This window comes from Peromyscus leucopus, chromosome 1, assembly GCF_004664715.2.
Source record: "Peromyscus leucopus breed LL Stock chromosome 1, UCI_PerLeu_2.1, whole genome shotgun sequence".
NCBI lineage: Eukaryota > Metazoa > Chordata > Mammalia > Rodentia > Cricetidae > Peromyscus > Peromyscus leucopus.
Window position 1 is genome coordinate 80378249 of NC_051063.1, and position 26423 is coordinate 80404671.

The 26423-nt window shown below is 43.0% G+C and overlaps 1 protein-coding gene across 1 annotated transcript in view; it reads right to left on the minus strand.

Moving 5' to 3' along the window:
* Positions 1–5173: 5173 nt before the first annotated feature.
* The window catches only part of Hs3st4 (heparan sulfate-glucosamine 3-sulfotransferase 4), a 411743-nt gene continuing 390493 nt past the window's right edge, over positions 5174–26423 (minus strand). Inside the window, 1 exon segment of the mRNA XM_028867896.2 lies at positions 5174–7247. Within this exon segment, the coding sequence (XP_028723729.1) occupies positions 6611–7247 (637 nt within the window). The 3' untranslated portion in view covers positions 5174–6610.

The window sequence follows — 26423 nt, forward strand, 5'->3', positions numbered from 1 at the left end:
CTCAAGTCTGCACAATCTCTGCTTTTAAAGAATAATTTTAAGTTAAACCAACAAACCAACAAACAAAACAGTTGTGAAGCTTGATGGTCATCTGTAAGTTACAGGATAACGTATCTGAAAATATGCAAGCATGGTAGTTAATCTTCCTTGCCTTCTTGATTGGATATGAAATCAGCTCAGACACACTTCTTGTCAGCAGCCCAGCCAGACAAGAAAGCCTGAAGAAAAAAGCCATTGTTTTGGGCCTGCCTGCCTCATCTCCGTGCTTGTGAGTGCTTCTACTCTGCTGCTGTCATTCTTAGCACTAACAGCAGAACCCAGCTTCCCCAGCCTTCCAACAGGGACTGAAGACCAGTAGTTCTCCAGGAATACTCTGGGCCTTTGACACCTTTGACTGTTGAGGCATACAGCATCATGGACTTAGCCATTTTTTCAGCCACTCTAACAGACAGGAGACCATCTGATGGACTCACCAGTTTGCACTGTGAAAGCCAGTCTACTCAATATATTTTGTAATATATATCCATTCTCTTGGTCTCTTCCTCTAGAGACCCTTTTCTGATATAGTGAGTGTATTAGTCATTACTCCATTGCTGTGACAGAACACCTGAATCAACTAAGAGTGGACAGAGTCATTGTGAGTCTCAAGCCATGGTCAGCTGGCTCTATGCCGTTAGGCCTCTGGCAAAGCAGAAGCAGCATGGTAGAAAGGCATGGTTAGGGAAAGCTCCGTACTTCATGGTAGGTGATAAGCAAGAGAGGAAGAGGTGTGCTCAACCAGGTCCCACTTTCTGGTTTCCCATAATTGCCGATAATAGCATTCAATTAGGAATTTATCAATGAATTGAATTCATCAATTAATTCAAAGTTCTCATTATCCATTACCTCTCAAGCCCTACCTCTAAACACTGCACTCAGGACTAAGCCATAAACAGATCCCTCTAGAGGAACATTTCACATCCAAACCATAACAGTGACTGTGCCTGCTTTAAGTTCAACCATGTATAGATTTCAGCACACTTTCAGACAGTGAATTCCTATTAGTGTGATGTTTCCTTCTTGGTATTTAGATCAGTGAAATAAAACTGCTCAGGGAAGAGAGTCATCTTGTAACCTTGGCCTTGGACCATGTCAAGGAAACAGGAAAGGTGAAAGGTCTCCAGACAGATTTGTGTTGCTTATTAACGTCCTGGTGGGAAAACAGCATTTTTTTTTTCCTTCCGGAGAATGATTTTCCTTGATTATAAAGTCCTTGTGAACATTTCCCTTTTTATCCCAAATCTTTGCCTAATAGCCTTTCTTAATTACTGAGTTATGTACATATTTACATTTTATTTCATTAGCATATGCCACTTTGTACTGTGATATAACTCTGGAGTATAACAGTCTTACGATTTGGGACAAGGAAAACGCCAGAGGGTGCTTCTCAATGCCTGAGTTGCTCGTGTTGACTCTCTCCCATTCCATGTCCCCACTGCACTGTTTGTGCACCCTGACAGTGTAAATGTTTTCCTCTCTGTATTCCTCTGTCAGCCTCCCTCCCTGGCTAGGACTCTTGTCAAGGGAACACAGCTTTACTCTTCCCCATATTGCTTTTAAAAATGTTTTTATTATTATTTTATTCTAGCTTTATGGGTGTTCCCCCTGCATGTGTGCCTGGGCACCACATACATGCAGTGCCCATGGAAAACAGAAGAGGACATCGAAGCCCTCAGAACTGGAGTTACAGGTGGTTGTGAGCCCCAATATGGATATTGGGAATCGACCCAGGGTCCTCTGGAAGAGCAGTTGGTGACTTTAACCTGAGTTATCTCCCAAACCTCTCCCACCCCCACTCTGTTTCTTTTTGTTGCCATGTGATCACTCTGTAGATGTGTGTGGAGTGATAGAGTAAAGGAAACATGATGAATCTACAGCCCTGCTGTTTTCCTGCATCCAGGGACTCCTGCACATTTCCCACTGTAGACACCCAATCGTTTCTTCTGTATCTCCTCTTTGGATGTCATAGGCCATATCTTATTACCGCATCTTATGTCATGATTTTTAAGATGTGATCCCCTGTACCTCTTACCTGGAAACGATAATTCCCCATTTCTGAGAAAGCAGACGTATGACCTCATCTGTCCTCACCCTAAAACACACAACAGCTGCTCTTAATCTTGCACCCAGGTTCTCAACCAACTTGCTCGATCATGTAGAATTTAGGAGCTCATGACTTGGAAGCTTATCCTGCACTGATGAATCCTGGATCCATGTAAAATCTTAAAAAAGCCTTTGATATGGAACAAGGGGAAGAAAGGCTAGAAAGAGTAAGGTGAAATTCCCTAAGGGTAGAGGGGGAGAAGGTTTTGCATATGAATGTGTGAATTCCAGCCATCTCAGTTCTGTTTATAGGGAGCTTTTTAAAACATTTCCTGTCCTGAGCTTTATGCAAATCAATTGTGCTTCACTTTCCCTCAGCATTTTCATGATTATTCAATGTGAGTAAAACAGTAGAATTAATTACCTAACAACACCATTTTAGAACACCATAAAGATACATTGTTCTGGAAAGGGTATTGTGAAACTAACCCCTTCTTCCTCCTCATCCTTCATCGTTTTAGTGATTGTCATCCTCATCCCCATCACCACCATCATCTTCATCTTTAGTTTGTAGCACCAGCATCACCAACATCATTATCATCATTGTCATCAGCATCCTTCCTGTCAATGAAGCATTTTATTCCTTTCAAATGCCTCCCTATCTATTAAGTCATTTTCATCTCCATGGAAACCTTGGGTAGTACCCAGGTAAGGATTAAATATACTTCTGTTATGGATATAAAAATTGAAGATAAGTCCGATTGGTAGTTCCTTTTGTAGAATTCACAGATATAGGCAGGGATAAGAGCCAGCTAGCAACCCGTTCTGATAGCATCGAGGCAGTGGAGAAGCTTGCCTTGGGAAATAACAGGGTGGAGTAATGGGAGAGGTCCAGGAAGTCAAGACTCCGAGGGAACAGGAGTTGGAAACTCAGAAAAGGAAGGCTCAGATAGGGATTCCTAATATTATAGGAATGAGCAGCCACATTCATCTGCAGAAGTGAGTTGAAGATACTCCTTAAGCTTGCAGAGGACCCCATAAACATCTATACCTCCATTGACATAATGGTATCCATTCACAAGCTAAAGATATATGTGTCCACTAAGTAATTTGTGTGTGTGTGTGTGTGTGTGTGTGTGTGTGTGTGTGTGTGTGTTGAACTCTGAGCTGGCAAACTTAAGTTGCAGTGTCAAGACTTTTTGTATCTTTCAGGTGTACCAAGATACTTTCTATCTGAAATGAACACAGTAGCATACACTACAGTATTCAAAAGGATGAATTCTTTTCTCATTTAGAACTACATGCAATAGCCATGAATCATCCATTCCAAGGAAGGGAGGGGAGCAGAGCATTAAATATAATTTATGCCTTGCTAATTGAAATCAAATACCAAATTCAGTCTCCCTGGGAGTTGCCTTGCTCACATTTAAATGGGGCAGAAGTATTATTAACCTGACTCTATGTTGACAATTTGGCTTAGCTTTTCTGGATAGATAATGATTCCTTTATCAAGCCGTCACACTAAGGGACAAGACTCAGCCATTCACTCTGAGTCAGAAAGTCAAAGGAATAGTAGTAGCCAGTGAAGAAACCAGACCTTGTTTAAGGTTTGCATTTTTTTTTCCAGGATCAGCACTCTTCAGATATATTGCCAAATGGAAGTTTTGTTTTGTTAAACCTCTTGCTCTTGAGGCTTAGACTTCTGCCTTTTTTTTTTTTTATACAGAATGGTATATAAATGACTTATGAGGGAGGGGTTTCCAGACTTTTATTTCACAAAGGAAAATGGTTTATTTACCTTTTGCTAACCATATTAAAATGAGTTTGTCATCTTTATATGGCATATTTATGTAAGGACACAAACTTAGAAGCTCTGTCGTTTGGGAGCATCACTTTAAGTGTGAATTTTATGAGCTTATGAGGACAGGCAGACTGAGGAGACTAAAGAGCTTAATCAGGATGTGTCCATCCAGAATGAGACAGGAGCACAGGATGAAAATGGCCATCCTTAGCCTGTAGAAGAATGTCTTCAGAGGTATTCTAGAACAAGACACATTGTCCTTTGGCAGAGTTATGATGTCACCATAACCTAGCTGCCACTGAAATCTCAAACAAAAAGCATTTCTGCAAGGATGATGTATCCTTCCTTGAAGGGCTCAAAACCCCTGGGAACACTTTCCTTGGAAGTCAAGTCTCAAAATCATGAATGGGGGTGACAACAAAAAGAAACATAAGACTTCCCTCCAGTTCCAAATCCCAGTTTCCTTAAGAAGATCTCTGAAAGGACCAATGCAACCAGATCCAGTCTAGAGCTCAGGAAGCAATGTCCATCTGACTCTTCCTTCCTTCCTTCCTTCCTTCCTTCCTTCCTTCCTTCCTTCCTTCCTTCCTTCCTTCTTTTCCTTCCTCCCTCCCTTCCCTCTTCCCTCCCTTCCTCTTCAGTTCTCTCTCCCCTCCTTCCCTTCTCTACCTCCCCTCCTCTTTCCCCTTCCCTTCCATTTATCTATTTACTTATTTTCAGCCAATGTCTCACTGTGTGACATAGGTTGGCCTCAAAGCCCTGAGGCTGCCTCAGCCTCCACTGCTACAGTTAAGGTGTCTTCCACTATGCTTGGACTGGGCATACATTGTATACAAAATCTACAAGTGATTTGGGAGGGCTAAACTCACCCCTGCTTTGTTCTGCTCACAGAGGAAGCCCCACATCAGCTCCATGAAGTCCACCTTCTCTACATGTGTGCATCTCCCTCTTTTAAAAATGTGAGCACTTGTATTTTGATCTGTATCTTTGTTTACTTTGGCATATCTGCTGCCTTCAGCTCAACTTTTCTTATCTGGAAAAAAATATCATATGTGCAACTGTTTTTGAATCTGGTTTATCAGTCCATCACTCACGGGATGATGAAAAATGAGTATCTCTTTCCCCAGCCATCGTGTTTGTGTCACTGAAGAAACACCCTACCCTGCATACAGAACCCCCCAAAGACTCAGGAACCTGGTCTCCCCGCTCATCCTGAATCAGGCCATTCTCTACATTCCAGTGTAGGGGTCGTGATGGGGAAGAAGTGACCAACACAAATAGACCATCCAAACCCATCAATCAGGTTGCATTAAGCTTTATAACAACACAGTTTCCATTTAGTGGGAGAAATGACAGTTTAATAACAGCTGAACAGATTCAACTCTCCCCAGTCATACAAATTTCCAATTTTACTATAATTCCTGGCTTTGGAGATGTGCGAACAAGTGCTTTATGTCAAATGCTGTGTTTTAATTGAACCATACTAATGGGAAGGGACACTTTATTTGGCAGCCCTTGAAGAGGATGTCTGCAGACAGTCCTTGCCCTCCCCCACCCACTTCACACTGCAAATCAACTTTCTTGCCAATGGCCCAATAGATGCCATCTCTGAGTAGAGAAAATGAACCATGAGGCGACCCTGAGGGGGGCAATAGTGAGACAAATAGAAAAACATTGAGTGCTCCCTTCCTCTCTGCATCTAGAAGGGTTACTCAGAATAACTAACAAGCAAGCTATGGTCTTTGTCTCTAGAGCAGAGCCTATCCCTAGAGCATGCCTCAGGACCAAGATCCTTAGGGAAGAGAATCTTTAGGTAAGGGGCCCTCCCACTTAGAGGACTCAGTTTTCCCTTATACCCTCAGTTACAAGCATTCACCTTTGCCAGCCTCAGGGCTCAAATCATAGCTGCTGTCTCCCTGTTCTAGAAGCATTCATGGGGGCCAGATTCCAATGTGAGGATGTGTGCTAAGGTTCTCCATAATTTAGAACACTCAAAAAGGAAGAGACCCATCTTGGATGGCTCTCAGATAGAAGGCTCCAAGGGTGTAGGCTATTTTTTGGTGAGGAACATACGTGCATGCCTTTGCCTTCATATTGTGGGGAGGGAGGAAGTCAAAGGGTTGTGGGATGAGGCCTTTGATGGGAAGGCTAGACAGGCCTTGGAGGGAGGATATGGCTCCCTGGGAGTCTTGGAGCTCTCATTCACAAATGGCATTCTGGAGAGATGCCAGAGCAGAAGTTTACATACCAGGGACTAAACATAAGGCTAGAATCCAGACTTCCAAGACTAAGTAAGGGCTCCTGCAAAGTACATTTATCTACCTACTTTCCTTTCCTTTCCTTTCCTTTCCTTTCCTTTCCTTTCCTTTCCTTTCCTTTCCTTTCCTTTCTTCTTTCTTTTTGCCACTCATCAACATCATAGCATATGTCTGTGGCACTGGAAGATGTTTATCCTGTCTTCAGACTCTATTAACTAGTAGAAGATAAGTATTTGTCGTGGATTCTGGTAGCCACCTGGTCAACCAGATACAGTTGGTTCCTTCACAGGGATGCCATGAGATCTATACCTTTGTCTAAGCCCACAACATTGGAGGTAATCTGACTGGATGAGGTTGGCAATCTACTTGGCACTCCAGCATGGCTGAAGCTTCAGGACCTGTGGGATTTGGGACTCTGGTAAAGAGTATCCTTGCTATATTCATTAGCCTTCCCTCCACACTGCCAGCCTCACTTATCACCCTCTTCCTGTTCCCACTGAAAATCTTGACCAGTCATTTGATAAAACATCATGTTGAAGGGTTTGTAGAACTTCCGAAGTCTGTGGATGACGTCTGGGTCAATGCGGGGATGAGTCCGACCCTTGCTCTTGCCCAAACATCTTGGGGCACTGCTGTCTTCTGGCTTCTTCAGGCAGGGGAATCCCTTGGTTTTGTTGAAGTAAAAGTGCTTCTCAGTCACAACGCGCTTGAGGCCTAGGAAATCCTGTACTTTGGCCATCTCCCCTGCAGGGTCCACTATGAGTCGCTCACCACTGACAAACAGGATCTGTGAGAGGGGAAAGTACTGCAGCCAGTTCTCCAGGTGCAGAGCATAGATCCCTATGCGAATGGCACTCCACGAGGCGTCAATCAGCCCCAGGGTCCGGTTTTTGAAGGCCAGCACCTCAAAGGTAGGGATCTCTGGCTTCTTTGAGAGCGTCTGGGTATAGTCAGAAATGGCCCTGGTCACGGGGTTTCGTACCACCACAATGAGTTTGATGTCCTTGGCCATAGAGTGAATACGCTTGGGAGCCTCATTTGTCACAAAGTAACTTGGGGTCTTCTCCATGGTTATCTGTCCATCCAATGTCTTGGGCATCACATTTCTAGAAGAATAAAGAAAGGAGAAATACAGTGATTATTACTATACCCAAGGTATTTGACTATCTTTGCACAAATGCAACACATAACCAAGGTAGGAGCCACCAAATGGAACAGATAAGCACCGGTAAGTTTTCTTTATCCTTATGTCCCAACTGTCGGCTTGACTATGCAATTATCAGAAAAGGCAGCATAAAGCTTACGCATTATTCCTCAGAAGTCTTGTATCCCTGGCTTTTAACTGCCTTTCTACCTCTTACCAGTTGTATTTAACCTAGATGTGCACTTAATTTCTTTATATATTAGTTTTATAATCTCTGAAACGGAGGTAATGACAGCACCAACTTCACACTGTAGTGTGAGGATTAGGGAGATAATGTTTGAAAAGCATTTAGCATGGAATCTCATGTGTGCATGAGCTTAACAAATTAAGGGTTTTATTATTGTTGTAGTAGCTTTCAGGAAATGTTTGAGCTCAACAAGACCTCAAAGATTATCTAGTCCAGGGTTGGCAAATTCTCACTGCCTCCTGTTTGTGTATGAGTCAGAGTTAAGAAGGATTTGTAATCTTTAAATGGTTATGGGAAAAAATCCAAATGACAGTAATAGTAGCATTGTGTGATACATGAAAATTATGCAGAATTGAAGTTTCAGTGCTTGTAAATAAACCTTCATTGGGACAGGGCCACACTTACTCACTTACACATTGTGTGTGTGCTGCTTCTGTACAATAAACAGCAAGTGGAGTTGGTGCAGCAGGTACGCAGCCCACAGAAACTGAAATACGCGTTATTTTACTTTTTCAGGAGTTTTTCTGGACCCCAGCTTAATCCAAAAACATTGCTATATAAATGATGAAACCGAAGCCCAGGGATAAAGAATGGACAGACATCAGACAAACTTTATGTCCTCAGAAAACTTAAGCACATCCCTGGGCCATGACATCTTCATTATAAAGTCCTAATACTCACCTTAAGTTCATTTGAGAACAAAGTAACACATAGAATACAAGCACAGGCTGGGTACAAGACACACAATTTTCTTCTTTCTTTGCTTCTAAGTTGGCCTTGTAAACTACTCACAGAGCCTGCTCTAGCTGGGATCTTTAATACCCCCAAAGCCATATGTTAAAGGCTTTGTGTCCAGCCTGGGTAGGGTGGTGGAGTCTCTAAGGGTGGAGCACAGGAGAGGAATTTAGGTCTTTGGAGTCATGCTTTGAAAGGGCAGATTAAGGGGCTGCCAGGCAGGCTCAGTGTTTAAAAGCACTGGCTGTTCTCGCAGAGGACTTAATTTGCTTCCCAGCACCCACATGGTGGCTCACAATGATCTGTAACTCCAGTTCCAGGAGATCCAACACCCTCTTCTGACATGTGCAGGCACCAGACATGCACATGGTGCACAAACATACATGTAAGCAAAAGCACACCAGCATATAAAATGAACAAACATTTGTTAAATAAAGGGCATACTAAGACCCTGGCACCTCCTCTCTCCTTTTCTCACTTTTACATCTTGGCCAAGAGGTGAACAGGCTTCCTCCACCGTATATGCCCTCTATGGTAAACTATGTTGCCATAGACCCAAAACCAATGAGGCAAAGCAACCATGGATTGCAATCTCTGAAGCCAAAAGCCATGGTAAATCTTTCTTCTAAGTTGATTGTCCTAGGTGTTTTTTTTTTTTTTTTTTGTTGTTGTTGTTTTGTTTTTTTTTTAATTTTCATTTTTTTTTAAAGCAACAGGAAGCTGCCAACTAACACAGACCCCACACCACAGTTTTTGTCTACTGGTCATCTTGACAAAAAAGCACCATCCATCTCCACCCCTCCATTCACATTTTCCTTCAGGCAGGCAATTTGATGCTGCTACCCCCAGCCCAACACAGAGGGCCAGCCAGTGATTAAAAATGAGGCTTGGGATCTTATTATGCAGTCAGTTCGCTGTAGGCAAAAGTAGACCAGTGCTAATTGAGGATAAAGATGTTCAATAACTGATGGTACAGGGGGCCATCTGCCACCAGGTGCTCCGTTAAATCCATTCACTTCCAAGCCCTGTACTAAAGTGGTACATTCAGGATTACACAAGACCTCTTTGTTATGATGACATGCTTTTAAATGTCTCAGCTAATAAAACTTAATACAGACGAAGATCCCTTAGCCTCTCCTACCGTAATTAAATTTATTTACTATCACTTGCGTGGAGAAAGAATGACTTCTTTTTATCTCTAATTCACATGCTCTGTCAATAATTAATTGCTGCTGGGTTTTGAGCTTTCACAGTAAGCTCTTTTATTAAGCAAGAGGAATTTGCCTGGTGGAAAAATTTGCTAGAAGTAGACCTTGTTAGAGTACCCTGCTTGGACAGAATGTAGTTTTCAGGTCAAAGCCCAAGGCGTGGCCATAAGTAACCACGTTTGTTTGGGGGTGACTTCTCCACAATAGCCAGTCTGAGCTCACTAACTGTGCTGGTCTCATCTGAAAGGGTGAGGCTAAGAAGCAACCTTTGAGAATAGGCCTGCCTAAGCCGGTAACCCAAAAAGCTCTGATGACCTTGGTGGTCTTGCTGAATCCTCTCATCCCATTCTGAATCTCAACCCCTCACATGAAAGATGGGGCTGATAAAACTCCATGCTCCCAGGATTGGGATGAAGACTAAATGTGCTTATGCAGGTGGATCACTTAGGAGAGCACCTCATGAATGCCAGAATCTTATATTCACTTAAGCCAGCTGTCCGGGATCATTTTCAGAACAATTCTTACAGGAGGGCAGAGGAAAATAAATTACATTCGACTGGAAGGAAAAGCTGAATGGAGGGTCTGATCTAGAACACGGCAAATTGTGATTCAAACCAATGTCATCAACTGTACGTCTTCATCTAGAGGCTGGTGACCAACCAGGAAGCTGCCCTTAGCTTTGGCTAGGTACAAGGAATAAACCCAATTTGTTTCTATTTCAGTTGGAGAGATTATTTATTTATCAAACTACAGAACTTGTATCATATTACAAAAATATTAAACACATGCTGGTGAAAGATAACCTCCTTAAAAAGTACTGTTTTTGCATGGCTTCTCTCAGATTTTGTTCCCTGTGCTGCATGTTTGCATGCTTGTCTTATTGCATTTTTTCCTCAGAAAAGAAGCAACTGTGCAGCTCTTCTTATCCATACTTTGCATTCACTTCTTAAACCTCAGCCCTCGCTTTAAGTCCCATTCAAATTCATCTCCTCTACTTCAGCTAATTGACAATCTGTCAAGATCCTTGTGGATCTTGAATCTTTTATCCAAGGCATCTGAGATGAAGTAGTTCTCACCCTATAAGCCAGTGGGTACATGAGCATGAGGATATGCCCAGCTCAGTATTTGATGCAGAACAAAAACCTGGCAGGGGCACTGAAGGAAGCAGAGGGCAGAAGAGGAGCCTAGGTGACTCTGGTCATCTTGCTGCAGGTGAATGTGACAAGCATGTAATTGGAGGGCATTCCCACAGCGGGGCACCCATGGTAAGTAAGACTGGATCACTGAATTAAGATGTAACTGTTTCTTTGTCAATGAGAAAATGTCCAGTGGCTTCTCCCAAACCCATGAAATAGCAAGTCTATCCTCTTTTAAAATTTATCCCTTCCTTCACTCACTCATTCTTTTATCCACTTCATAAATGATCATTTACTAGTAATTTCACTGTGAATCAAACAAACTTGGAGCACGTAACCTAGCTGTGACTTCTGACAAGTGAAAAGAGTATTATAATACCATGTGATTAACTGTTTGAATCAAGAGAGCAGTTATTGTTACTATTCCAGTTCTACAGAGAAGGAAACAGGCTTGGAATCTAAGGTCTCACTGAGTGTGTGTTTTGTTTCTAAGTTCATCAGTTAAGATCTTGGTTGGATAAAGCACAGGGACAAACAGCCAAAAGAATGGAAACACATGAACTATGAACCAATGGCTGAGGGGCCCCCAACTGGATCAGGCCCTCTGAATAGGTGAGACAGTTGATTGGCTTGATCTGTTTGGGAGGCATCCAGGCAGTGGGACCTGGTCCTGGGCTTGTTGCATGAGTTAGCTGTTTGAAACCTGGGACTTATGCAGGGACACTTGGCTCAATCTGGGAGGAGGGGACTGGACCTGCCTGGACTGAGTCTATCAGGTCGATCTCAGTCCTCAGGGAAGGCCTTGATATGGAGGAGGTGGGAATGGGGGGTGGGCTGGGGCGAAGGGAGGGGGGCAGGAAGGGGGAGAACAAGGGAATCTGTGGCTGTTATGTAGAACTGAATAGTATTGTAAAATAAAATAAAAAATAAAAAAAAAGATCTTCAGAAGTTAATTCAGGACTCTCTGATGAATGACTGCGAAGCCATTGACCTAGTCTCTGAAGCTGAGGTCAGTCTTGGGACAAGTTTTATTGTATTAAGTTTTGTTGCTGTTTCTCCTTCCCAGATCTCTCATCTAGGACTCTGATGGGGCAATTTTTTCTGTACTATCCTGGTCTCCTCTCCTGATAACACCACAGGGAGCAGGGGTGGAGTGTTTGCTCAGGCATTAAAGTGTTTATCACCCAAGCAATGAGGACCTAAGTTTGACCCTCTAGGACCCACGTTTATAAAAAGCTGGGTGCGGTGATACATGCTTATACTTTCAGCACTCAGGAGGCAAAGACGAGTGCCACCACAAGGTTGCTAGCCAGCCTGCTTAGCCCACTTGGAAAGTTCCAAGCCAAGGAGAGACTTTGTCTCAAAAAAACAAGGTAGGTGGCTCCTGAGGAAGAACAATCAAGATTCACCTCTGGCACCCACATACACAGGTACAACATTTGTGTATACATAACACATGTGCATTCATACACACACACACACACACACACACACACACACACAGAGAGAGAGAGAGAGAGAGAGAGAGAGACAGAGAAAGAGACAGAGACAGACAGAGAGACAAAAACATAGAGAGGAGAGAGAGGGAGAGGGAGGGAGGGAGGGAGGGAGAGAGAGAGAGGGAGGGAGGGAGGGAGAGAGAGAGGGAGGGAGAGAGAGAGAAAGAGAGAATGGAGAAGGCATTTCTTCTACTGGATATGATAAACTTCCTCCTAGTCTTAGAATCTTATCCTTCCCACCTTCTTGAAGCTTTTCACCCTCAATTTTTTAGTTTTTAATTAAGTTCTTCTCAGCTGGGTCTGACATTTCAATACGCCCATGTTCTCACATCGTGGTGTGTGTGAGGAACAGGAGAAAGGCCAGGGATGCTGGAGGGAGTTAGACAAGGTAAGAGAGTTAGAAAATAAGGTCAGGAAAGATGGGTGGGGACCAAATCCTGGAGGGCCCAGCCGATACGGGGAGGGCATAAGGATTCTTCTGTGTATTACAAGAATCCATTGAAGAGCATTGAACAGGAAGCTAAAGCATGATTTACACTTAATTGCCTTTCGCGGCTGCTTTGCTGAGACCAGAGAAGAGAGTATAAGTGTCAAAGGCAGCATGCTCAGAAGCAATGCCAGGACTGTGGGTTAGAAGTGGTAGCAGTCCCCATGAATATGCACCAATAACCCCTACTGGTGGGTGGACCAAGCTTAAGGAAAAGAGAGGTGTCAGAGGCCACTGCAGCAGCATCCTGGCAGCAGCATGATGGACTGATGGCCTAGCAATGAGAACACTGTAAAATAAGCAGCTGCGGCGTGGAAGACAGCAGTCTGCTTTTGAATTTGGAACATTGGGTTCCAGTTGCAAGTGGAGCCAGCAACTTATCTGCACTTGGGAGTCTGAGATCCAGGGGACAGACCTGGGTTGAAAGTGGACATTCACATTCTCTGGGCATAGTCTATCTGCCAGGAAGTAAGAAAGCAATGTCTATTTTCTGTTAGTCACCAGCAGACAGCGAGACCTGTTCTTTGTCTGTGCAATGAATTCCTCAACAGGAAAATACTTAAATGCTTATTGTGTCAAAAAAGTTAGTATTCTCAAAGATTTTTCACAAACTCTTTTTTATTTCATTGTACTTCATTATAGTTTTGGTATAGAGCTGGAGATTGAAATCAGGGAATTCGGAACCTCCCCCATGCTAAATAACTGCCCCACCATATCACAGCCCCTTACTAACTTATCTTAGCCCCCAGAGTTCTTGCGTTACTGAGTTTACAATAAAGACCTAAGGTAGAGTGGGGTGAATTTCAGTGGTAGAGGGCTGGCCTAGCATGTACCAGGCACAAAACCCTGAATTTGTTCTCTTGCATTGCAAAAACAAACAAATAGGTAAGCAAACAAACATAATGGAGTTGGTTCCCATGCTCTGCATTGCTAGTCTCAGTTCTTGAGGATACAGGGCGATGCTTTACTCACCTGTGTTCTTCGTGCTTAACATGGCAAATGCCACCATGTAATGCTCAATGGCTGTCTGTGGTCACTGCATTATTATGGGAGTGATGCGCAAATGAGTACATGGTCCCTTGGGGTGGGGAACTGAGAGAAACTGGACCACACGCTCCTTAAACCAGGTTTTCCATGTATGGGGGTCAGCATGCTTTCATCATACCACCCCTGCCTGAAAGACCATGTACTTCACTGTGCACCATATGGTGAGAAAACACCGCATCTGGGCTTGGAAGAGCTCGTTAACAGTATCTCGGGTGCTCAGAGCAGCCGTGGCATCAGCATCAACACACAGTCCTGAAGTGAGAATCACTCCACCCAAGCCGTCAGCTGCTCTCAAAGCACAAACTCTCCTCCCAACCCCCACTGCCTCCCATTGGTGTGGGCACTTTGCTAAGCACAGGCCTGTGCAATTCCAGGTGGCAGAGTCCAGGGCCTCTGGGGAGACCATGACAATCGTTGCCATAGCACCTCAAGTACCGTTATTTACAGAGGGCTTACCCACTCCACGCTTCGCTTCATGTGTGAGGGGAGACTGACTTCACTAAGCACTTTCAAACACAAGACTCTCCTGTGTGGTCAAAAGCACAAAAGTTAGAGCTCTACTTGCTAAGTTTGCACTAGTTTATTAGCTGTCTGATCTTGTCCACATACCTAGCACTAGTACAGATATGTAACTTTCAGATTTTCAACTATGATACTGCAAAAGTGGTTCACATTCAGTAGAAACTGTGCCCTGAATTTCGACCTAATCCTGGGCTAACATATGTGATATGACTCCACCCCAACTCTGGTTTGATTGACACAGGGTCACACTATGTTGATTCAGCCTCCAAGTAGCTGTGACTGCAGGCATCTCACTGTGCCACCTGTACTATTTTCCCTTGATGCCAAATCACAGTTTCTGTTCAATCATATGATCATGAGGGTGGACAGCCAACACCCCACAGCCTATCTGAACAGTTGGTAGGGCACTTGCCTAGCTCACAGTTTGATTACTAGTAACTGTACAAACTGGGTATGGTTGGGCACAGCTGTAATTCCAGCACTTGGCAAAAGGATCAGAAGTCTAAAATCATTTCTAGCTACCCAGCAAGATCTCTCTCTCTCTCTCTCTCTCTCTCTCTCTCTCTCTCTCTCTCTCTCTCTCTGTGTGTGTGTGTGTGTGTGTGTGTGTGTGTGTGTGTTTCAAGACAGGGTTTCTCTGTGTAGCTTTGTGTCTTTCCTAGAACTCACTCTGTAGCCCAGTCTGGCCTTGAACTCACAGAGATCTGCTTGGCTCTGCCTCCCAATTTCTGGGATTAAAGGCATGCACCACCACAGCCTGGCAACTACCTAGCAAGTTTGAGGCCAGCTTGGAAGACATGAGATCCTATCTGTCATCTTCTAATACATTAAACATATGATGAATTCATTGAGTGCATTCCCACTGTAAGTCAAGGAGTACCTGCAATGTCTCATTCCCATTGTCTGGAGAGCAAGCATCACATGAATAATCTCCTTTTCACAGGGGGTAGTATTAAATGAATTAATATCTAGAGAGTGACTCACATGGGTTCTCAATACATTTGCTGCTAATTTTTTTAAAGCTTTTGAATTTTATACCATCATAATATCTTTGGAGATCAAAAAACTGAAGCCCAATGGAACTGATTAGTTTGTTCACAGTCAAGAGGTAGAAGCCAAATTCAATCTTAGGTTTTATCTAATATCATTGCCTGGCTTCTTGGTTATTTCTTGACAAGTGCCAAATTACAAGGGCTTAGCAAAGTGTCTGTCCCAAAGTCACTCTGCTAGTAGGTGGCAAAGTGGAATCTTAAAATCAGTCTCATTACATGAACAGTGAAGGCAGTTTACCACTGGGAATCACAGAACCCAGGCCAGAATCCCTAGAAATTCTTGCCAGATCAAGCTACATCATTCAATTTGCAATATCTCTCTCCAGGGTCTCCTCAGCTGAACCGAATGGACACCATCATGAACACTGAGGGAGAAAGCAATCAACCATATGAGATATAAAGTGCCCATTCTCCCTGGCAGGGTCAGTGCAGAGCTTGCCTTTAGCTTGCCTGAATTGCAGGTGTGTGGGCACCTTACACTTTCCCAAATGCATTATCTAGTGGAATAAGTGGTGCATAAATTAGTAATACTTTCTGAGCCCTCATGATGAACTATAACCCACAAAAATTGTGGTCAAAGCAAGGGCAGGTGGTGGGGCCAGCTCCTCTGCACCAAGGGAAGAAATACACTTAAAAGTCAGTGTAACACCTGTGTCACATTACCCTGGTTCAACCTTACAGGCTCCTATGAGTCACTGAACTCTTTATAGAGACAGTGGAAGTCAAGTTCCGAGAAGAAAAATGAATCTTTCTCAATGATTCATGGGCCACACCTTTGCAGGTATGTTGTGAATTTCATTGTGGTTTTCAAGCCTGTGTTTGTGGAAAAAAAGAAGTGCAATCCATTCAAAAACTGCATTCATATACAGAGGACTGAAGAAAGCTGTATATTCCAGGATCACACTGCTCTAGGCTAGAAGCAAAAGAAGGTTCTGGGCTACAGTTCTGACATAGCTGTTAATTTGCTGAATGAATTTAGGACATGAATGTTTCTTCCTTGGACCTCAAATTCCTGTGCATATAAAGGGCTGTGTTTCAAGGTAACTATTTGTTAATTCAACTGAGTATTTATTGGTTTTTATTATATACAAAGTGTTAAGTGCTTGTTGATGTAAAAGCATGTGTGGTCCCTGACATTCAAGATACTATAAGTTCTTAGAGAGGAGACTGGGACAGACAATTTCTGTGGCTCCAGTGAGATCCCTCTGTTGGTGCAACTTGCCTACATTGCCATATCCCTAACACAGGGAGAAGGAGACAGAAAGGTGTGGGCAGATGAGTGGAAATGATGGAGATTATGATAAATAGAGGAGGAAAAGGAGGAGGAAGAAGAGGAAGAAGAAGGAGGAGGAGGAGAGGAAGAAGGAGGAGGAGGAGGTGGAGGAGGAGGAGGAGAGGAAGAAGGAGAAGGAGGAGGAGGAGGTGGAGGAGGAGGAGGAGAAGAAGAAAAAGAAGAAGAAAGAGAAATAAAAGAATAGAAGGTGGGCCACAACAATATCAAAGAAGGATTATTAAACAATAAGGAAAACACTAAACACTTTGGGTCTAAATGTCACACAATCACAATTTAGGAAAAAATAGTAAACTCAAGTCTTGAACATGTTTTCTGCTTTGAAATTTGTGCCAAGTTAGTAGAGATCTTTCAGGACTGGAAGGATTATAATTCTCATTGAATTGGTTTGCTTTGGGGCTTGGTTTTGCCTTCAAAGAACTACCTGGACAAAAGTGGGAATTCATCCCTAGTCTTGCCTCATCACTATCACTTCCATATATCCCCATCACCAAGAAGGGCAGCCTGTCTGTATTCCCAAGGATGGGATAATGTTTACCTCCAAGGAAGATAAGAATTGCAGTGCTTTATGAACTATAAGAATAATGGGTCCCAGGGAGACTGCCATTGAGCAACCTGTGTGTCAAAATCTAGGTCTATCCTGAATTTCATAGTAAGTACTGTTTACAATGTTAGGTGGCATCTTTTAGGTGGTCATAGGCCCTATAGACATGCTAATCACATGTGCTCATAGATATTGCCAAATGTCTTCTGGAAGTCCCAATCATTCCTTGTGATCCATTGGTCTAATAAAAATTCCTAGATTTGAATATATGGTCTGTGCCTTTCATTAGAGGTAGGATGTTGGACAAATTTCTTAGCCTCTCCTTGTCTAGATTTTTCTCAGCTATAAACTAATGGTGATCATGTGCACCTCATATAGTTGTTTTTAAATGGAGTCAATTCCTGTGTATTGAGCCATGTTCATCTACCTGAGGCTGAGAAACTTATAAAGAACAAAAGTTGGTTTTGGCTAATAGTTCTGCAGGTAGAGCTCTGAGGGCTAGCAACTGGTGGTGGCTTTCTTGCTGTTGAAATCCAAACACAGCACAAGGCATCTGTTGTGCCTTGATTCTGAAATGTCCTCTACAGGCTCATGTTTTGAATGTTTGTCCCCAGCTGGGTGTCACTGTTTTGGTTTCCTAAGTTGTTTTAGGAGGCCAGGCACAATTGGTAGCAGTAGATCCTTAGGGATGGTCTCGGAAGCTCATCACTATGTCCACTCCCACTTTCAGCTTCCTGATCCCAATGACATGAGTGCTTCCAGCACATGTTGCCACCACCAGGAAAACCCAACCTCCACCTTCCCTGCCATGGTGAGCTGAAAGTTGCTGAAACTGTGAGCCCAAATCAACCATTTCTCTCTTATGGTGTTTTCTGGTATTTTGTTACAGCAAATTGCTGAAACTGTGAGCCCAAATCAACCATTTCTCTCTTATGGTGTTTTCTGGTATTTTGTTACAGCAAATTGAAGGTAACACATACACATCATTAGAGGGAACACTTGTGGATAGATGTCCTCTGGTTGCTTTCTTTTATAAAGCTACCAGTATTCAAGAACTGGAGTTTCATGATGGTGATCTTTTCCAATCCTAAATCAATGTTCAAAGGCTCTACCTCTAAACCTCATGAACAAATTAAGTTCCTATCCTCTTAAGGTCTCAACTAAATTTCAAACCATGAACCTGGGAGGCACAGACTCAAACTCTGTTCCAATCAGAGCAGCTGCCTCTATTGGCAGATACCACATAAGGACTGTGTAAGTATGTTATTTTTATGAGTGCTGTCAACCAATTAAGACAAGCTAAAGAATTCTAGAAGCTCCATCTTGGAATGGTAAATATCTGGACTGCTAAATGCCATGCTCTATATAGAGGAATGTTAGCTGTGTGGTACCAGTTCTGAGTCCTTGACAACCCCTGGCTAAGTGTGGCTTAGACAAGGTGGGTACATCAGTAGAGCCAGATCCCATATGACCACATGAGAGCTGATTCCTCCTCTCTAGCTCTTCACAATGACCGATTGGGGATTCCTGTCTAAACTAGAGCTATAGATTTCAATGCAAGGATAATTTGAATTAGACTATAATTATCTTTCTTGAAGTTCAAGAGTCAAGGATTAATTTATCTGTTTTACACAAGATAGTGTTCACTATCACCAGAAACTAAGTGTCCAGTACACAATAAACCACTTAGTGCTCAGAGGCAGGGTATGCAATTATGGGTTATGCTGAGGATAGGGGTCAGAACGACAAAGAGTCAGAGAAATTAAGGATGCTTATGGGTGCTTGAACTTGGTCTGTAGTCACATCTTTGCTGGTAAAGAATGAAGACTGTGGGCAGATGAAGGCATTTGGCTTCTTCATATTGGCATTGGTCATATATGGCTGGCTGCCTTTCTGTACGTAACATGTTGTTTGATAGTTTTTCGTGTCAACTTGATACAGGCTAGAGTCACTTGAAAAGTGGGAACCCCATTTGAGAAAATGCAACCCAGTCTCATCAGCAAACACATCAATGTGGCATGCATATGAGGGCAGCATCAGAAACTCTTCTCTTTGCCATGCTTGTATCCTAAGTATCTGGAATTCCCCCCTACTAGGCGGGGCTTAGGCACCATCCAGGGCCCATGCTTCATGCTGCACAAACGGTGAGCATTGCGAATGTTTTCTGTCCCCTGGTCTTTCTCGGTGTGATGCTTTTCTTTAACATCAACAGACAGTCATAGAGCAGGTGCTGACTTCTCAACACCTTCCTATTCAGATGGCTCATATGGATGGAAAGCTCTAGGAATTCCACAGTCCTTTAAAACGCATTTGTAAATGAGTCATGACTGAATCTTTATCTTTGAAAAGTTGCCCTTTTGTGCATGTGTGTTTATCTGAGACATTTTATTGATTAACTTGTATGCACTGTTTGGTGTTAGTGGGGCTGTACTTGCAGTACTTCAGAAATTTACAGGAAGAAAAACATGGCTTTAAAATGTAAATGCCTACAACCTCGGTGTCTTCACCACATAATTTTTCCTCTAGCCCAGTGGTTCTCAACCTTCCTAATGCTGTGACCCTTTAATGCAGTCCTTCATGTTGTGGTGATCCCACCCTGACCAACCATAAAAATCATTTTATTGCCACTTCATAACTGTAATTTTGCTACTGCTATGAATTGTAATGTAAATATCTGATATGCAGAATATCTGATATGTGACTTCTATGAAAGGGTCACTTGACCCCCTCTAAAGATGTCATGACCCACAGGTTGGGAACCACTGTGGTTTTTTGTGACCAGATCTTCCTACCTAGATGTCATAAGACAAGATGTTCTATAATTTTGTATTAATTAGATGGTGGAACACATGTCAGCTGCCCCTGGCTGGGGATTCCATCTGGAACATTACTTGTCTAATATTTTGTTTATGTACATTGAAAGAGGGATTCTCTATTTGCGATCTTATTCTGTTTCCTTGCCACAGGATCAGCATTTCAAAGGGCAGGTGCAACAATTAAACGTTGATTACAGAGGTGCCAGCATCTGCGCAGGCCCTTTGTGCTGTGCTCACAGTTAACAGACAGTGGCAGGATGGGCTGCAGGTCTCTCCATCTCACCTTTTGCTTCCGCCTCAGCTGTGTGTCAGCCTGTCACTGCCTCTGAGATGCTGCCAGCCCTCCCTCCTTGCTTCTCACCTGCATCCTGCTTATGTTCCAAGCCCTGTTGCCTCTTCCTGAGCCTACTCATCACCCCGATGAATGTCTAAGTCTTACTCCCTCAAGCTGTGTGGGCCATCAACAAACCTTGGCTTTGGAGTTAAGGAAGGTATGGCTGTTTTTGATGGCAACTGCCAATATGCCAGGCTTTCATTCAAGCCTTGCCTTTTCTTTGTCTACATTTTGCTTTACTCTTCCTGAATAATGTTTTGTCTTGTTTGTCAACTTGATTAGATGAAATGATTCCTAGGAAATTAGTGAAGCCTGTTTCTGGATGTTTTTGTAAGAATGTTTTTAGAGATGATTAACTGAGATGGACAACATGCTCTGAATGCTGTTAGCATCATCCCATAGGCAGAAGGAACTAATAATGGCAGAAAGTACCAGACATGAGAAGCTCTCATTTGAGTTGTTGGGCAGGGCTTTCTAACAGACTGCTAAAACATACAGCCTATTGCTGTTGCCCTTGGTTACCCTCCAGAGGTGAATGGTAAATCTCTACTGGTAAAGACACCATATACTTCAGAAATATGGCCCAGAGGCCCCTGAACTGGAACTGACTTGAACAGGCCCTCCAAGAGGACTAGCATTCATGGTACCAGAGGTGCCATGCAAGTTTTCAAAGGCAGAAGGCAACCGACAGTGTTACCCAGCAATGACACCCATGAACCACATCAATGACAATCATGGCACAACAATCCTACGGGTGCAGTAGTGACACATACCTTGGTGGGTGGTAACCAACTGCTCTCTAGTTGGACTTGAGACCCGCTCAATAAAAGGGAGACCATGGATGGCTCTGGTGCTAGTGAAGTCATAATTATTGGAGAAGAATCTGGAACCACTACTTTATCAAACCAGCATAATCCCTAACTACAACCAAAAGACATTTGTCCTTATACCCGCAGATAAGTGTGGTCTTCACTCCTCATCAAAGAAACTTCTCTTTATAATAGATGGAGACCACTACAGAAAACCACAACCAATCAAAATGTAGAGCTGTGGAATGTAGTCCCAGTATGTAAAACATCTCCACACATAAAGCTCAGGGAACATTTCTAAAGCGGGACACAGGGAACACTGTAAGAGCCAGAGGATCAGGAAGTTCACTGTGAAATTATGTCTTCTAGAAATATTAGAAGGTACACCAATAAATTCTCACCAACATGACTGCCTAAACATGAGCTGAATACAGATAACAATAACCATGCCAAAGTGGAGGGGGTAAAGCTCATGAGGCCTCAATCCTATATGAAAAACTATAGGCAATGGAGGAAAACTGGGAATAAGAGAGATAGCCTTCCCTGGGAAAGAATACCAACTGGTTGTCCAGTACCAAATGGTCATCCCTGGAACATACAAGTAACATTACATGTACTCAACAGCTTATATTTAGAAATATAATATATATACACACACACAATTGATGAAGAAAGAAGTGAATTTGAAGGAGAACAGAGAGGGGTACATGGGAGAGTTTGAAGGAAGGGAAGGGAAAGGAAGGGAAGGAAATGAAAAGAAGGAAGGGGAAGAAAGGGAAGGAAAGGGAAAGAAGGAAGGGGAAGGAAGGGGAGAAGAAGGGAGGGGAGGGGAAGGGGAGGGAAGGGGAGGGAAGGAGGAAATGTTGTATTTAAATTACAATTTCAAAAATAAGCAAAAAAAAAATGGCAAAAAGAGGAAACCTGCTCATTCAGGCATTCTTAGGCCCCATTTTCTGACCACCATGGCCTGAGCACTGTGCTCTTACATGCGGTCCCTACCATTCTACACCAAAACCTCTGAAACCATGAGTTGAAATAAATTGGCTTTTCTTTCTTTTTGTTCTTGTTCTTGGTTTTGAAACAGGGTCTCACACATACTCCTGGTTGGTCTCAAGGTTCTGAATCTCCTGTCTCAGCCTCCTGAGTGCTGGGATTACTATATTTTATATATATCTATAGATATATCTATAGATATAGATATAGATATATACACAGCCACTGCTCCTGGGTGATTTTCCCACTGCTTAGATGTCAGGTATTTGCCAGTGACTAAAGTCTGACTAAGTCCACCGACCTTTGTGGCCCATATGCTCTTTAGGTTAATCATTACTGTGGCAATTTTTATATGTATGGGTTGAAGCATGATAATCTGACAGATGTCTGCGATGTACCCATTCCAATCAGGGCAATTACCTATGAAGGTTCCACTGGCTGGCCATTGGTAGCCACATGGCCCTAACAAGCACCATCTTCTCTCTACTTGGACAATAGCCCCCATGCTGATTCTGTTGCCTAAGACTCTGGCCCTGTCATTGATGTGTAAAAGACTTTGGAAAAAGCCTAAAATCCCAGTTTCCTTGTCAAATAAAATGAGGATAGACAGCAAGAACACCCAGAACATGCTTTGTACAGTTAGGATGCACTTCTCAGCACACCTACAAGGAAGTGGCTGCTCACTGCAGGTACAGATCGTTATTGTTGCTTCTCCATAGGAATTCAATTTCATCGTGTGCTCTCCGAGAATGACACGTTAAGACTCACCCTAATGGTGAGGTCATTTGTTTTCCGCCTCTTTGCATCTTTAAAATGAACTTGGGATTTTTTTTCTAAATAACTTGTCTATGTTTCTTCTGTGTAGTCTAAAGTATGTGGTCAGTGAGATGGCCAATGTTCGCTGAAAGTATTTGATGTTTTACCTATGAAAGTGTTGCTGGGGTCAGTCATGCCTGGCTATGGAAGCTTGTAAAATAAGTCAGCAAGGTGTAGGCACCCGTCTAGATGAGTGACAGGTGTGAATGCTGCTGCGAAGGACAGGCGTGTTTTGCCCATAACTCTGCACCAGTTCTGGAGTTTGGTTACAACCGAGACATAGGATGAAGGCAACCCACAAGCCCACTCTGGCTCACGGCAGTCAGAGACGCAGCAAAAAGTCTCCTACAGAGTACTTCTGCAAAAATCTTCTCTGCTGTCCTTGAACTGTTTCCTTCAGAAGCTGCATCCCCAAATCAAGAGCTCTAGCATCAATGATGTAAAATACAATCATAAATTAATTAGTGCCTCATACTGTGTCTGTATTTAGACCTGACTTTCACAGCTTGAGGTGCATGAAATACTAAACATATTTTTCAGCCAATCAATCTGATCATGTAACAGATGGAGAGATGACAGCTAGGAAAGCAACCAGTGCAACCTAGAGAGATATGTATGAACACGTGCACTATGCTGTGCAGAGTTCTATAGCATCTAGTATTCATACATCCGAATGAATGCATAGGTGCTCTCTTGCTCTCTCCATCACTTATACCATCTTCTATTCGTATTATATTACCCATTTTTAACAAGGTCTCCTACCCCAAACAACCCAGGAGAATCTCTCCTTTCTTCATATCAGCCCCTTTTGTTCATGCCATAGAAACTGTTCTCTGAAATGATTTTCTTGCATGCTCATTTCCTTGGACATCATTGTTCTGTCTTAAAGCTCCAAGAAGGGAGGCAATTTGGCTCCTTTGTGTTCTGAGCTCCCAGAACTTTGAATAGTGCCTGGAACCAGGCAGCTCTTCAACAGACATTTGTTGGGTAACAGAATAAAAACAAGAGGACAGTTAGGAAGCTGCAAGAAGGAGGAAAGACAATGGGTTTGTGCTCAAACTAAAGCACAGAATCATGCCCAGCCTACTCCCCAATAACAGCATTCCCCCACGACAAAACCTTCCCTCCCATATTCATCCAAGTCCCGCCCACCCCCCTGAGTCCAGGAAAGAGAGTCATCATCTACTCAACTGCTCTACCCCAAACATGGTTCCACCACGACACTACCTTTCCTCACTCACCCCAATATCCAGGAAGTCTCTCTGCTGCTTTTGCTTTGAAAGTATGCCCCACTGGAACTCCTTCCCTCCTCCCATCATCCTCTGGGTGTCACTTCTCTACCCCATCAAAATTTGAGCCTTTCTTCTCTCTCTGATAGCCTGTTTCTCCCGGTCTCATTTCTCCATTAATGCCACTAGGCACATTGGGCAGGAGTAAGTTTTCAGAAGCTGGCACTGGCTGGGAGGCAGTGTTACACAGTGGGTAGGAACATGGCCTCTGGAGCTGGGGACATGGTCCAGTGATAGAGTGCTTGATTAGCATGTGCAGGGCCATGGGTTCCAGTCTCAGCACTGCCAAACATGCTGGTGCCTCATGTTTCACTCTCTGCAACTGTTCTTCTTGTAGACGGTGGAGCACTTATTATTTGACTCTTGGATCCTTAGTTTTTCTATCACAAATTTCAACTTGAAAATAATAACAGATTTTGCCAGAGTTTCAAATAAGCTAATATCTATAAAGTCACATGGTAAACCTCCCTATGTGTTAGTGGTAGTTAGTAGTATATCACTCTAGTACTTAAATCCTTTCAAATATTCCTTATTATGTTAAAATAAAATTTTAACCTCTTTCTTATGGTCTTTAAGTTCCTTTATGGTGTGGTCTCTAACCCTCAAGTCCAATTTTTCTTTCTTTTTAAAGAAGGTTTATTTTATTTTTAATTGTGTGTGGTGGGGTGGAGGGTGCATTTAAGTGCAGTACTCACAGGGGCCAGAGGTAACAGATCCCCTGGGGCTGCAGTTACAGGCAGTTATGGGCTATCTGACCTGGGTGCTGGGAACCTAGCTCTTGTCATATGGAAGGGCAGCAAGTACTCTCAAGTGCTGATCATTTCTTTAGCCTCAAATCCCACTTTTCAAAGTTGCAGCAGCACTGGCCTCTTCTCTATCCCCAGACACCTCAAATTCCATTGTCGAAGAACTGGCAGCTGGTCTCGCCTTGCATGCTTCCTTTCCTCTCTTCCTTTTTTCCCTTTTCCCCTTCTTTTCTCCTTCCTTCCTTCTTTGTTTTGTGACAGCTTCTCACTGTATATCTATGACTCACCTAATCCTTACTATGAAGCCCAAGGTAGGCCCAAACTCCAGGTAATCTTCCTGCTTCAGCCTCGAGAGTGTGTTGGCTCTTTGCTTAATCTGGACTGGTCTTCCTTAGATCTGTACATGCCTGTCATCTCCTTCTAGATCACGTTTTCCATTAACTGTCTGGACTTGTGATTTCCAATATGGAAGCCACTAGACATGTGTAACTATTTAAACTTAAATTAGCTACAATCAAAGAATCAATTTCTCAGTTGTATGAGCCACATTTCATTTGCCCAGTAGCACAACCAGCTGCTTGCTACTTACTGTTTTGAGACATGGATGCAGAACATTTTCTTCATTACAGAATGTTCTATTTCATGGCACCTGTCTGGACTTTTGTGCTCCTGTGTCATTTATATATCACTTAAAAGTTGTCTCTAAAAACACTTTGATGACTCAAAACAGCACCTGCCCCAAGTCATGTTCTGTCTAATTGTTCTGTTTAATTTCTCCATCCCACTTTGTGTTATTGGTCAAGTTCTGAAATTATCTAATTAAACATTGGTTCATACGACTGCTGATGCTTTCCCCATCTGAAATTAAGCTACACAATAGCAGAATGCTATCTTGTTCATTGTTGATCTCTGTTACCAGTATAAATCATGACATATTATGAATGTTTAATAAATGAACAGATGATTAAGGATAATAAATGAGTGACTCCTTGATAGACACATTCACATTCTCTCTCTCTCTCTCTCTCTCTCTCTCTCTCTCTCTCTCTCTTTCTCTCTCTCTCTCTCTCTCTCTCTCTCTCTCTCTCTCTCTCTCTCTCTCTCTCTCTCTCTCTCCCTTTATTACCTCAAAGGACCTAGAAACAAAACAAGAGAAACCATGACAACTTGGACCTGGTGGTATGCAAACTCTCATCTCTTTGCAACTATGTAATGCAAAGACAGAGAACACAGAATTTTGTTTGATAAAGATGCTAAGGTACGCTCTCAGCTCCCACCAGGGTGGCAGACAAAGTGTAGTTAGGATATAGCGAGATCTACACAATGAGATTCATAGCTAATACAGAAGCATCCTCCTGACCTTTAGGAAAGCACACTGGAGGAAGAATTGATGCTGCATTTTTAACGAAAGGTCAGATCTAGATTCTATGCTGAAGGTTGGGTTGCAGGTCAAGGGCAAACTTAAAGACTGGGGACGCACACAGGAAGTCAGTGTGGGGCTTACCCTCCCTTCTGAATGTCCACCACCTCATTGGCCGCTATTCCTTAACGAAAAGCCAAACTGAAT